The sequence below is a fragment of the Scyliorhinus torazame genome, chromosome 5, assembly GCF_047496885.1.
Source record: "Scyliorhinus torazame isolate Kashiwa2021f chromosome 5, sScyTor2.1, whole genome shotgun sequence".
NCBI lineage: Eukaryota > Metazoa > Chordata > Chondrichthyes > Carcharhiniformes > Scyliorhinidae > Scyliorhinus > Scyliorhinus torazame.
In genome coordinates this window covers 194,264,297-194,277,924 of record NC_092711.1, presented here as the reverse complement: position 1 = coordinate 194,277,924, position 13,628 = coordinate 194,264,297, and the positions used below count along the sequence as shown (strand labels likewise).

Here is a 13,628-nt window from a genome sequence, read left to right as displayed (position 1 = left end):
CATCAACTGCTTTACCCTCATCCACCTGTTTGGTCACCTTCTCAAAGAACTCAATAAGGTTTGTGAGGCACGACCTACCCTTCACGAAACCGTGTTGACTATGTCTAATCAAATTATTCCTTTCCAGATGATTATACACCCTATCTCTTATAAATCTTTCCAAGATTTTGGCCACAACAGATGTAAGGCTCACTGGTCTATAGTTACCGGGGTTGTCTCTACTCCCCTTCTTGAACAAGGGGACATTTGCTATCCTCCAGTCTTCTGGCACTATTCCTGTTGACAAAGATGACTTAAAGATCAAAGCCATAGGCTCAGCAATCTCCTCCCTAGCTTCCCAGAGAATCTTAGGATAAATCTCATCCGACCCAGGGGACTTATCTATTTTCACCCTTTCCAGAATTGTTAACACCTCCTCCTTATGAACCTCAAGCCCTTCTTGTCTAGTAACCTGAATCTCAGTATTCACCTCGACAACATTGTCTTTTTCCTGTGTGAATACTGACGAAAAATATTCGTTTTACACCTCACCTATCTCCTCAGACTCCAAGCACAACTTCCCACTACTGTCCTTGACTGGCCCTACTCTTACCCTCGTCATTCTTTTATTCCTGACATATCTATAGAAAGCTTTAGGGTTATCCTTGATCCTACCTGCCAAAGACTTCTCATGTCCCCTCCTGGCTCTTCTTAGCTCTCTCTTTAGGTCCTTCCTAGCTAACTTGTAACTCTCGAGCGCCCTTACTGAACCTTCATGTCTCATCTTTACATAAGCCTCCTTCTTCCTCTTGACAAGTGTTTCGACTGCCTTAGTAAACCACGGTTCCCTTGCTCGACTACTTCCTCCCTGCCTGACAGGTACATACTTATCAAGGACATGCAGTAGCTGTTCCTTGAACAAGCTCCACATTTCTATTTTGCCCATCCCCTGCAGTTTTCCTCTCCATCTGATGCATCCTAAGTCTTGCCTCATCGCATCATAATTGCCTTTCCCCAAGATATAACTCTTGCCCTGTGGTATATACCTATCCCTTTCCATCACTAAAGTAAATTGCATCTAATGCTTGTCTGTCATTTTTGCAGATGAAGGTTCACTTCCAGGGGAACTCCCATAGGTTAAATTGACTGCAGAGAGGAACATTAGTTTCAGCTCCCTAGCCTTCAATCTCAGATTTTAACCTTCACATGTCTGATAGGGAGAGAGTGCTTAAACTAGCTCCTGGCTGCTCTTGAGTCCCAAAGAGAACTGAGATTTTATAAAAGGAGTTGATCTTCTGAGCAGCCTTTCTTCCAGAAGATTCTGAATGGCCCAGCAATCGCAATTGAGAACAGGAGATGTCCCAGAATTTCAGAAACACTGATTGGCTGCTTGACAAGTCCATCAAAATGACATCATGGACTATGCCACAACGCATCAAGGGAGAGACCTGGAATAGGACATTAGACCAGGGTGTTTTCTGTTAACTATAGTCTGCAGTTTAAAACAAAATCTGAAATGTTGGAGGACTGGGGTTAAAAAGAGAAACACGAAATAGACAAGGATTTAGCCAGTTCCTTACACCCTTGTCCTCGTTCATCTGCTACTGAAACACTCATTCATTGCCTTTGTGATCTCCAGATGTGACTTTTTCAATATGTCCCAGGCTATTCACCCACATTCTACCCTCTGTGAATTTGAGGTCATTCAAAACTCTGCTCCCTGTATAACATGTACCAAGAACATTACCCAATCACTCTGTACTCAATGATTTACATTGGCTTCCACTCCACCATTTTAAATTGCGCTTCTTTGTTTGCAGATCCCTCCATATACTGCCCCCCCCCCACCCTGCCCCCGATCGCTGTAATCTCCTCCAGCCCCATGACCCTCCAAGATATCTGTGCCCCTGTAATTCTGGCCTGATTTTAATTACTCTGCCATTACTTGTCAAGGGCCAAAGCCCTCCCACTCTCTTGGCCTCAATACATCTATTTTATATGTTCTGATATTCATTACAACCTTTGAACAAGATTTGGGCCATCTGCTCTCAAGTGGCATTTTGTGGTTCACTCTCAAATGTTATTTATTGGCTCCAGACAAACATTTGGGATATTTTATTGTGTAAATGCCAATACATTAAATCAAATTGTTGTTGTTCTATTCAAACCAAACACTGGACACTGATGAACAGTAAGGATCTTCTGTTTGTCTGCAGGACCCCAGCATAAGTGGGTGTTTGACAGGCGCCTCCCACCCTGTACCATATTCCAGGCACTAACATACTTCCTCGATATCACTTCACCACCGGCTCCAGAACTGTTGCACACTTTTGCACAACTCGCAGAAGATCCCAGCGAGAAAAAGGAGCTGGAAGAGCTGAGTCAGGTAAACAAAATGAATGAGGAGATAGGTTGAGGAAACCAGTCACTCTGTCAGGACAGTGTGAGGGGGCGGCTCACTCTCTGTCAGAGTGAGGGAAGGGTCACTCCCTGTCAGGACAGACCAAGGGGATTGGGGTCACTGTCGGGACAGAGTAAGAAGTCTTACCAGGTTAAAGTCCAACAGGTTTGTTTGAAATCATTAGCTTTGGGAGCGCAGCTCCTTTGAAGGAGTTTGTCACTCCCTGTCAGGACAGAGTGAGGGACGAGTCGCTCCCTACCGGGACAGAGTGAGGGACGGGTCACTCCCTGTCAGGACAGAGTGAGGGACGGGTCACTCACTGTCTGTGCGGTCAGAGTGAGGGATGGGTCAATGTCTGTTGGATCAGAGTGAGTGACGGGTCGCTGTTGGGTCAGAGTGAAGGGATAGTTCACTCCCTTTCGGGACTTGTGGGGGATTGGTTCACTGCCTATTGAGACAGAGAGAAGGGAAGGTTCAATGAGCTGTCGGGACAAAGTGAGCGGGTGGTTCACTCATATAGGGACAGGGAGAGGGGAGATATCACTCGCTGTCGGGACAGATTGATGGGGATGGATTACTTGCTATCTGGACAGACTGATAGGACTGGTCACACTCTGTCTGGACAGGCTGAGAGGACCGGTCACACTCTGTCTGGACAGACTGAGAGGCCTGGTCACACTCTGACTGGACAGACTGAGGGGACCGGTCACACTCTGTCTGGACAGACTGAGGGGACCGGTCACACTCTGTCTGGACAGACTGAGAGGCCTGGTCACACTCTGTCTGGACAGACTGAGAGGCCTGGTCACACTCTGACTGGACAGACTGAGGGGACTGGTCACACTCTGTCTGGACAGACTGAGGGGACCGGTCACACTCTGTCTGGACAGACTAACGGGACCAGTCACGCTCTGTCCTGACAGACCGAGGGGACCGGTCACACTCTGTCCTGACAGGCTGAGGGGACCGGTCACACTCTGTCCTGACAGACTGAGGGGACCGGTCACACTCTGGACAGACAGAGGGGACCGGTCACACTCTGTCCTGACAGACTGAGGGGACCGGTCAGCCTCTGTCTAGACAGACTGAGGGGACCGGTCACTCTCTGTCTGGACAGACTGAGGGGACTGGTAACTCTCTGTCTAGACAGACTGAGGGGACCGGTCACACTCTGTCTGGACAGACTGAGGGGACTGGTATCTCTCTGTCTAGACAGACTGAGGGGACCGGTCACACTCTGTCTGGACAGACTGAGGGGACTGGTAACTCTCTGTCTGGACAGATTGAGGGGACCGGTCACACTCTGTCGGGAGAGATCACCCCATGTCGGTACAGAGTCAAGGGATGGTTCACCCTCTTCGGTGAAGGGGTGGGTCACTTTCTGTGGGAACAGAGTGAGTGGAAGGGTCACTCAGAGAGTTAGTGGATGGGTCACTTCCGGGTCAGAGAGTGGGGACGGGTCATTCTCTTTCGCAACAGGACAAGGGTATGGGTCACTATCTGTTGGGATATAATGAGGGGACAGGGGTCAGATCAGTCCCAATTCGGACGGAGTGAAGAATGGGTAACTCCCTGTCGGGACAAAGTGAGGGGACGGCTCCCTCGCTGACGAGACAGGGCGAAGAGAAGGGTCCCTCCCCGCCAGGACACAGTGAGGGGATTGATCACCCTGTCTTCAGATACAGGGATAAGATGGGTCACTTCTTTCAGGACAGAATAGTAAGAAGTCTTACTACACCAGGTTAAAATCCAACAGGTTTATTTGGAATCACTAGCTTTCAGAGCTTAGCTCATTCATCAGGTAAGTGAGGAGATGGGTCACTCCCTGTGAGGGGATGGGTCACTCCCTGTCAGGACGGTGTGAGGGGATGGGTCACTCCCTGTCACAACAGTGTGAGAGGATGGGTCACTCCCTGTGAGGGGATGGGTCACTCCCTGTCACGACAGTGTGAGAGGATGGGTCACTCCCTGTGAGGGGATGGGTCACTCCCTGTCACAACAGTGTGAGAGGATGGGTCACTCCCTGTGAGGGGATGGGTCACTCCCTGTCAGGGGATGGGTCACTCCCTGTCACGACAGTGAGAGGGGATGGGTCACTCCCTGTCACGACAGTGTGAGAGGATGGGTCACTCCCTGTGAGGGGATGGGTCACTCCCTGTCACAACAGTGTGAGAGGATGGGTCACTCCCTGTGAGGGGATGGGTCACTCCCTGTCACGACAGTGTGAGGAGATGGGTCACTCCCTGTCAGGGGATGGGTCACTCCCTGTCACGAGAGTGAGAGGGGATGGATCACTCCCTGTCAGGGGATGGGTGACTCCCTGTCACGACAGTGAGAGGGGATGGATCACTCCCTATGAGGGATGGGTCACTCCATGTCAGAACAGAGTGAGGGGACGGGTTACTCCCTGTCAGGACAGAGTGAGAGGATGGGTCACTCAGTGTCAGGACAGAGTGACGGGCTGGGTCACTCCCTGTGAGGGGATGGGTCACTCCCTGTCAGGACAGAGTGAGGGGATGGGTCACTCAGTGTCGGGATCATGTGAGGGGATGCTCACTCTCTGTTGGGACAGTGTGAGGGGACGGGTCACTCCCTGTCAGGACAGTGTGAGGAGATGGGAGGGGATGGGTCACTCTCTGTAAGGACAGTGTGAGGGAAGGGTCACACCCTTCGGGCCAGTGTGAGGGGACGGGTCACTCCCTGTCTGCACAGTGTGAGGGAAGGGTCACTCTCTGTAAGGACAGTGTGAGGGGCAGGATCACTCCCTGTGTTGGGATGGGTCACTCCCAGTCAGGACAGTGTGAGGGAAGGGTCACACCCTTCGGGCTAGTGTGAGGGGATGGGTCACTCACTGTCTGGACAGTGTGAGGGGATGGGTCACATCCTTCGGGCCAGTGTGAGGGGTTGTGTCACTCCCTTCAGGACAGTGTGAGGATAGGGGTCACTCCTTGTCTGGACAGTGTGAGGGAATGTGTCCCACCCTTCGGGCCAGTGTGAGGGAATGGTCACTCCCTGTCTGGACAGTGTGAGGTTAAGGGTCACTCCCTGTCTGGACAGTGTGAGGGGAAGTGTCACTCCCTTCAGGACAGTGCGACGGTATGGGTCACACCCTGTCTGGACAGTGTGCGGGAACGGGTCACACCCTTCGAGGTAGTGTGAGGGGATGTGTCACTTCCTTCAGGACAGCATGAGGCTATGTGTCTCCCTGTCTGGACAGTGTGAGGGTAGGGGTCACATCCTTCGGGACAGTGCGAGGGGATGGGTCACTCCCTTCAGGACAGTTTGAGGGTAGGGGTCACTACCTGTCAGGACAGTGTGAGGGGATGGGTCCCACCCTTCGGGACAGTGTGAGGGAATGGTCACTCCCTGTCAGGACAGTGTGAGTGTAAGGGTCACTCCCTGTCAGGACAGTGTGAGAGGATGGGTCACTCCCTGTGAGGGGATGGGTCACTCCCTGTCACGACAGTGTGAGAGGATGGGTCACTCCCTGTGAGGGGATGGGTCACTCCCTGTCACAACAGTGTGAGAGGATGGGTCACTCCCTGTGAGGGGATGGGTCACTCCCTGTCACAACAGTGTGAAAGGATGGGACACTCCCTGTGAGGGGATGGGTCACTCCCTGTCACGGCAGTGTGAGGAGATGGGTCACTCCCTGTCAGGGGATGGGTCACTCCCTGTCACGACAGTGAGAGGGGATGGGTCACTCCCTGTCACGACAGTGTGAGAGGATGGGTCACTCCCTGTGAGGGGATGGGTCACTCCCTGTCACAACAGTGTGAGAGGATGGGTCACTCCCTGTGAGGGGATGGGTCACTCCCTGTCATGACAGTGTGAGGAGATGGGTCACTCCCTGTCAGGGGATGGGTCACTCCCTGTCACGCCAGTGAGAGGAGATGGATCACTCCCTGTCAGGGGATGGGTCACTCCCTGTCACGACAGTGAGAGGGGATGGATCACTCCCTATGAGGGATGGGTCACTCCATGTCAGAACAGAGTGAGGGGACGGGTTACTCCCTGTCAGGACAGAGTGAGAGGATGGGTCACTCAGTGTCAGGACAGAGTGAGGGGACGGGTTACTCCCTGTCAGGACAGAGTGAGAGGATGGGTCACTCAGTGTCAGGACAGAGTGACGGGCTGGGTCACTCCCTGTGAGGGCATGGGTCACTCCCTGTCAGGACAGAGTGAGGGGTTGGGTCACTCTCTGTTGGGACAGTGTGAGGGGATGGGTCACTCCCTGTCAGGACAGTGTGAGGAGATGGGAGGGGATGGGTCACTCTCTGTAAGGACAGTGTGAGGGAAGGGTCACACCCTTCGGGCCAGTGTGAGGGGACGGGTCACTCCCTGTCTGCACAGTGTGAGGGAAGGGTCACTCTCTGTAAGGACAGTGTGAGGGGCAGGATCACTCCGTGTTGGGATGGGTCACTCCCAGTCAGGACAGTGTGAGGGAAGGGTCACACCCTTTGAGTCAGTGTGAGGGGATGGGTCACCCCCTGTCTGGACAGTGTGAGGGGATGGGTCACATCCTTCGGGCCAGTGTGAGGGGATGGGTCACACCCTTCTGGACAGTGTGAGGGGTTGTGTCACTCCCTTCAGGACAGTGTGAGGATAGGGGTCACTCCCTGTCTGGACAGTGTGAGGGAATGTGTCACTCCTTTCAGGACAGTGCGAGGGGATGGGTCACTCCCTTCAGGACAGTATGAGGGTAGGGGTCACTACCTGTCAGGACAGTGTGAGGGGATGGGTCCCACCCTTCGGGACAGTGTGAGGGAATGGTCACTCCCTGTCAGGACAGTGTGAGGGTAAGGGTCACTCCCTGTCTGGACAGTGTGAGGGGATGTGTCACTCCCTTCAGGACAGTGCGACGGTATGGGTCACACCCTGTCTGGACAGTGTGCGGGAACGGGTCACACCCTTCGGGGTAGTGTGAGGGGATGTGTCACTCCCTTCAGGACAGCATGAGGCTATGGGTCTCCCTGTCTGGACAGTGTGAGGGTAGGGGTCACACCCTTCGGGACAGTGCGAGGGGATGGGTCCCTCCCTTCAGGACAGTTTGAGGGTAGGGGTCACTACCTGTCAGGACAGTGTGAGGGTAAGGGTCACTACCTGTCAGGACAGTGTGAGGGTAAGGGTCACTCCCTGTCAGGACAGTGTGAGGGTAAGGGTCACTCCCTGTCAGGACTGTGTGAGGGTAAGGGTCACTCCCTGTCAGGACAGTGTGAGGGTAAGGGTCACTCCCTGTCAGGACAGTGTGAGGGAATGGTCACTCCCTGTCAGGACAGTGTGAGGGTAAGGGTCACTCCCTGTCAGGACAGTGTGAGGGTAAGGGTCACACCCTGTCTGGACAGTGTGCGGGAACGGGTCACACCCTTCGGGGTAGTGTGAGGGGTTGTGTCACTCCCTTCAGGACAGCATGAGGCTATGGGTCTCCCAGTCTGGACAGTGTGAGGGTAGGGGTCACACCCTTCGGGACAGTGTGAGTGGATGGGTCACTCCCTTCGGGACAGTGCGAGGGGATGGGTCACTACCTGTCAGGACAGTGTGAGGGGATGGGTCACTACCTTCAGGACAGTGTGAGGATAGGGGTCACTCCCTGTCAGGACAGTGTGAGGGAATGGTCACTCCCTGTCAGGACAGTGTGAGGGTAAGGGTCACTCCCTGTCAGGACAGTGTGAGGGTAAGGGTCACTCCCTGTCAGGACAGTGTGCGGGAACGGGTCACACCCTTCGGGGTAGTGTGAGGGGATGTGTCACTCCCTTCAGGACAGCATGAGGCTATGGGTCTACCTGTCTGGACAGTGTGAGGGTAGGGGTCACACCCTTCGGGACAGTGTGAGTGGATGGGTAACCCCCTGTCAGGGCAGAGTGAGGGGACGGGTCACTATCTGTCAGGACAGTGTGAGGGGACGGGTCAGTCCCTGTCAGGACAGTGTGGGGATGGGTCACTCCCTGTCGGGACAGAGTGAGGGGATGAGTCACTCCCTGTGAGGGACGGGTCACTCCCTGTGAGGACAGTTTGAGGGGATGGATCATTCCCTGTCAGGACAGTGAGGGAATGGGAGTGGATGGGTCACTCCCTGTCAGGACAGTGTAAGGGAAGGGTCAATTCCTCTCTGGACAGTTTTAAGAGGTGGGGCACTCCCTGTCAGGACAGAGTGAGGGGATGATTCCCTGTCAGGAAATGTGAGGGGTAGGGTCACTCCCTGTCAGGATAGTGCGAAGGGAAGGGTCACTCCCTGTCTGGACAGTGTGAGGGGATGGGTCACACCCTTCGGGACAATCTGAGGGGTTGTGTCACTTCCTTCAGGACAGTGTGAGGGTAGAGGTCACTCCCTGTCTGGACAGTGTGAGGGGACAGGTCACACCCTTTGGGACAGTGTGAGGGTAGGGGTCACTCCCGGTCTGGACGTGTGAGGGTAGGGGTCACATACTGTTAGGACAGTGTGAGGGGATGGGTCACTCCCTGTCAGGACAGAGTGAGGGATGGGTTACTCCCTGTGAGGGACAGGTCACTCCCTGTCAGGACAGTGTGAGCGGACGGGTCACTCCAGATCAGGACAGTGTGAGGGATGGGTTACTCCCTGTGAGGGACGGGTCACTCGCTGTCAAAGAACAAAGAACAAAGAAATGTACAGCACAGGAACAGGCCCTTCGGCCCTCCAAGCCCGTGCCGACCATACTGCCCGACTAAACTACAATCTTCTACACTTCCTGGGTCCGTATCCTTCTATTCCCATCCTATTCATATATTTGTCAAGATGCCCCTTAAATGTCCCTATCGTCCCTGCTTCCACTACCTCCTCCGGTAGTGAGTTCCAGGCACCCACTACCCTCTGCGTAAAAAACTTGCCTCGTACATCTACTCTAAACTTTGCCCCTCTCACCTTAAACCTATGCCCCCTAGTAATTGACCCCTCTACCCTGGGGAAAAGCCTCTGACTATCCACTCTGTCTATGCCCCTCATAATTTTGTATACCTCTATCAGGTCGCCCCTCAACCTCCTTCGTTCCAGTGAGAACAAACCGAGTTTATTCAATCGCTCCTCATAGCTTATGCCCTCCATACCAGGCAACATTCTGGTAAATCTCTTCTGCACCCTCTCTAAAGCCTCCACATCCTTCTGGTAGTGTGGTGACCAGAATTGAACACTATACTCCAAGTGTGGCCTAACTAAGGTTCTATACAGCTGCAACATGACTTGCCAATTCTTATACTCAATGCCCCGGCCAATGAAGGCAAGCATGCCGTATGCCTTCTTGACTACCTTCTCCACCTGTGTTGCCCCTTTCAATGACCTGTGGACCTGTACTCCTAGATCTCTTTGACTTTCAATACGCTTGAGGGTTCTACCATTCACTGTATATTCCCTGCCTGCATTAGACCTTCCAAAATGCATTACCTCACATTTGTCCGGATTAAACTCCATCTGCCATCTCTCCGCCCAAGTCTCCAGACAATCTAAATCCTGCTGTATCCTCCGACAGTCCTCATCGCTATCCGCAATTCCACCAACCTTTGGGTCGTCTGCAAACTTACTAATCAGACCAGTTACATTTTCCTCCAAATCATTTATATATACTACAAACAGCAAAGGTCTCAGCACTGATCCCTGTGGAACACCACTGGTCACAGCCCTCCAATTAGAAAAGCATCCCTCCATTGCTACTCTCTGCCTTCTATGGCCTAGCCAGTTCTGTATCCACCTTGCCAGCTCACCCCTGATCCCGTGTGACTTCACCTTTTGTACTAGTCTACCATGAGGGACCTTGTCAAAGGCCTTACTGAAGTCCATATAGACAACATCTACTGCCCTACCTGCATCAATCATCTTAGTGACCTCCTCAAAAAACTCTATCAAGTTAGTGAGACACGACCTCCCCTTCACAAAACCGTGCTGCCTCTCACTAATACGTCCATTTGCTTCCAAATGGGAGTAGATCCTGTCTCGAAGAATTCTCTCCAGTAAATTCCCTACCACTGAAGTAAGGCTCACCGGCCCCTTCCCTAGTTGGACTATCTACATATTGTTTTAAGAAACCCTCCTGGATGCTCCTTACAAACTCTGCCCCGTCCAAGCCCCTAGTACTAAGTGAGTCCCAGTCAATATTGGGGAAGTTAAAGTCTCCCATCACAACAATCCTGTTGCTTTTACTCCTTTACAAAATCTGTCTACCTATCTGCTTCTCTATCTCCCGCTGGCTGTTGGGAGGCCTGTAGTAAACCGACAACATTGTGACTGCACACTTCTTATTTCTGATCTCTACCCATATAACCTCGCTGCCCTCTGAGGTGTCCTCCCGTAGTACAGCTGTGATATTCTCCCGAACCAGTAGCGCAACTCCGCCACCCCTTTTACATTCCCCTCTATCCCGCCTGAAACATCTAAATTGTGGAATGTTTAGCTGCCAATCCTGTCCTTCCCTCAACCAGGTCTTTGTAATGGCAACAACATCATAGTTCCAAGTACTAATCCAAGCTCTAAGTTCATCTACCTTACCCGTAATGCTCCTTGCATTAAAACATATGCACTTCAGGCCACCAGACCCGCTGTGTTCAGCAGCTTCTCCCCGTCTGCTCTGCCTCAGAGCCACACTGTCCCTATTCCCTAGTTCTCCCTCAATGCTCTCACCTTCTGACCTATTGCTCCCGTGCCCACCCCCCTGCCATACTAGTTCAAACCCTCCCATGTGACACTAGCAAACCTCGCGGCCAGGATATTTATGCCTCTCCGGTTTCGATGCAACCCGTCCTTCTTATACAGGTCACACCTGCCCCGGAAGAGCTCCCAGTGGTCCAGATAATGGAAACCCTCCCTCCTACACCAGCTGTTTAGCCACGTGTTTATCTGCTCTATCTTCCTATTTCTAGCCTCACTGGCACGTGGCACAGGGAGTAATCCCGAGATTACAACCCTCGAGGTCCTGTCTTTTAACTTTCTGCCTAGCTCCCTGAACTCCTGCTGCAGGACCTCATGCCCCTTCCTGCCTTTGTCGTTAGTACCAATATGTACAACGACCTCTGCCTGTTTGCCCTCCCCCTTCAGGATTCCCTCTACCCGTTCGGAGACATCCTGGACCCTGGCACCAGGGAGGCAACATACCATCCTGGAGTCTCTTTCACGTCCACAGAAGCACCTATCTGTGCCCCTGACTATAGAGTCCCCTATTACTATTACTCTTCTGCGCTTTGACCCTCCCTTCTGAACATCAGAGCCAGCCGTGGTGCCACTGCTCTGGCTGCTGCTGTTTTCCCCTGATAGGCTATCCCCCCCGACAGTATCCAAAGGGGTATATCTGTTCGAGAGGGGGACAACCACAGGGGATTCCTGCACTGACTGCCTGCCCTTTCTGGTGGTCACCCATTTCTCTGCCAGCACCTTGGGTGTGACCACATTTACATAACTGCGATCTATGACGCTTTCCGCCACCTGCATGCTCCTAAGTGCATCCAATTGCTGCTCCAACCGAACCATGCGGTCTGTGAGGAGCTCCAGTTGGGTGCACTTTCTGCAGATGAAGCCATCCGGGACGCTGGAAGCCTCCCGGACCTGCCACATCTCACAGTCAGAGCACTGCACCCCTCTAACTGACATTGCGTCAATTAATTAAAATTAAAATTTGTCTTTTTAAAAAAAATATTTTTATAAAAATTTCTAAGTTGCTGTCAACTATCTGTTTCCTAGCACTAGATTTCTAATAGAAATAGGACAGTGTGAGGGTTCGGATCACTCCCTGTCTGGACATTGTGAAGAGATGGCACACTCCCTGTCAGGACAGTGTGAAAGGACAGGTCACTCCCTGTCAGGATAGTGTGAGGGAACGGGTCACTCCCTGTCAGGACAGTGTGGGGTGGGTCATTCTCTTCGGGAGAGTGTGGGGATGGGTCACTCCCTGTCAGGACAGTGTGGGGCTGGGTCACTCCCTTCAGGACAGTATGGGGATGGGTCACTCCCTTCAGGACAGTATGGGGATGGGTCACACCCTGTCAGGACAGTGTGGGGATGGGTCACTCCCTGTGAGGGATGGTTCCCTCCCTGTCGGGACAGTGTGAGAGGATGGGTCACTGCCTTCAGGACAGTGTGAGTGGACGGGTCACTCCCTGTCAGGACAGTGAGAGGGGATGGGTCACTCCCTTCAGGGCAGTGTGAGGGTTTGTGTCACTTCCTTCAGGGCAGTGTGAGGGATGTGTCACTCCCTGTGAAGGATGGTTCACTCCCTGTCGGGAATGTTTGAGGGGACGGGTCACTCCCTGTGAGGGACAGGTCACTCCCTGTTGGGACAGTGTGAGGGGATGGGTCACTCCCTTCGGGACAGAATGACAGCTGGTTCATTCCCTTCTGCACAGTGTGAGGGTAGGGCTCACTCCCTGTCAGGACAGTGTGAGGTGATGGGTCATTCACTGTCAGGACAGAGTGAGGGCATCGGTCACTCCCTGTAAGGCCAGAGTGAGGGGATGGGCCACTCCCTGTCAGGACAGTGTGGGGATGGGTCATTCCCTTCGGGAGAGTGTGGAGATGGGTCATTCCCTTCAGGACAGTATGAGGATGGGTCACTCCCTGTCAGGACAGTGTGAGGGGATGGGTCATTCCCTCTCAGGACAGTGTGGGGATGGGTCACTCCCTGTGAGGGATGGTTCACTCCCTGTCGGGGCAGTGTGAGGGGATGGGTGACACACTTCGGGACAGTGTGATGGGTTGTGTCACTACCTTCAGGACAGTGTGAGGGGATGGGTCACTGCCTGTCAGGACAGTGTGAGGGGATGGGTCACACCCTTCGGGACAGTGTGAGTGGATGCGTCACTCCCTTCGGGACAGTGTGACGGGATGGGTCACTCCCTGTCAGGACAGTGTGAGGGGTTATTTCACTCCCTTCAGGAAAGTGTGAGGGATGGGTCACTCCCTGTCGGGGCAGTGTGAGGGGATGGGTGACACACTTCGGGACAGTGTGATGGGTTGTGTCACTACCTTCAGGACAGTGTGAGGGGATGGGTCACTGCCTGTCAGGACAGTGTGAGGGGATGGGTCACACCCTTCGGGACAGTGTGAGTGGATGCGTCACTCCCTTCGGGACAGTGTGACGGGATGGGTCACTCCCTGTCAGGACAGTGTGAGGGGTTATTTCACTCCCTTCAGGAAAGTGTGAGGGACGGGTCACTCCCTGTCTGGACAGTGTGAGGGGATGGGTCACTCCCTGTCAGGACAGTGTGAGGGGACAGGTCACTCCCTGTCAGGACAGTGTAAGGGGATGGGTCA

At 53.3% G+C, this 13,628-nt stretch overlaps 1 protein-coding gene across 1 annotated transcript in view; it reads left to right on the top strand.

Moving 5' to 3' along the window:
* The window catches only part of LOC140420857 (nitric oxide synthase 1-like), a 514,337-nt gene that overhangs the window by 431,597 nt on the left and 69,112 nt on the right, over positions 1-13,628 (top strand). The window contains exon 20 of the mRNA XM_072504947.1: positions 2,196-2,365. Within this exon, the coding sequence (XP_072361048.1) occupies positions 2,196-2,365 (170 nt within the window). The remainder of the gene's footprint in view (positions 1-2,195; positions 2,366-13,628) is intronic.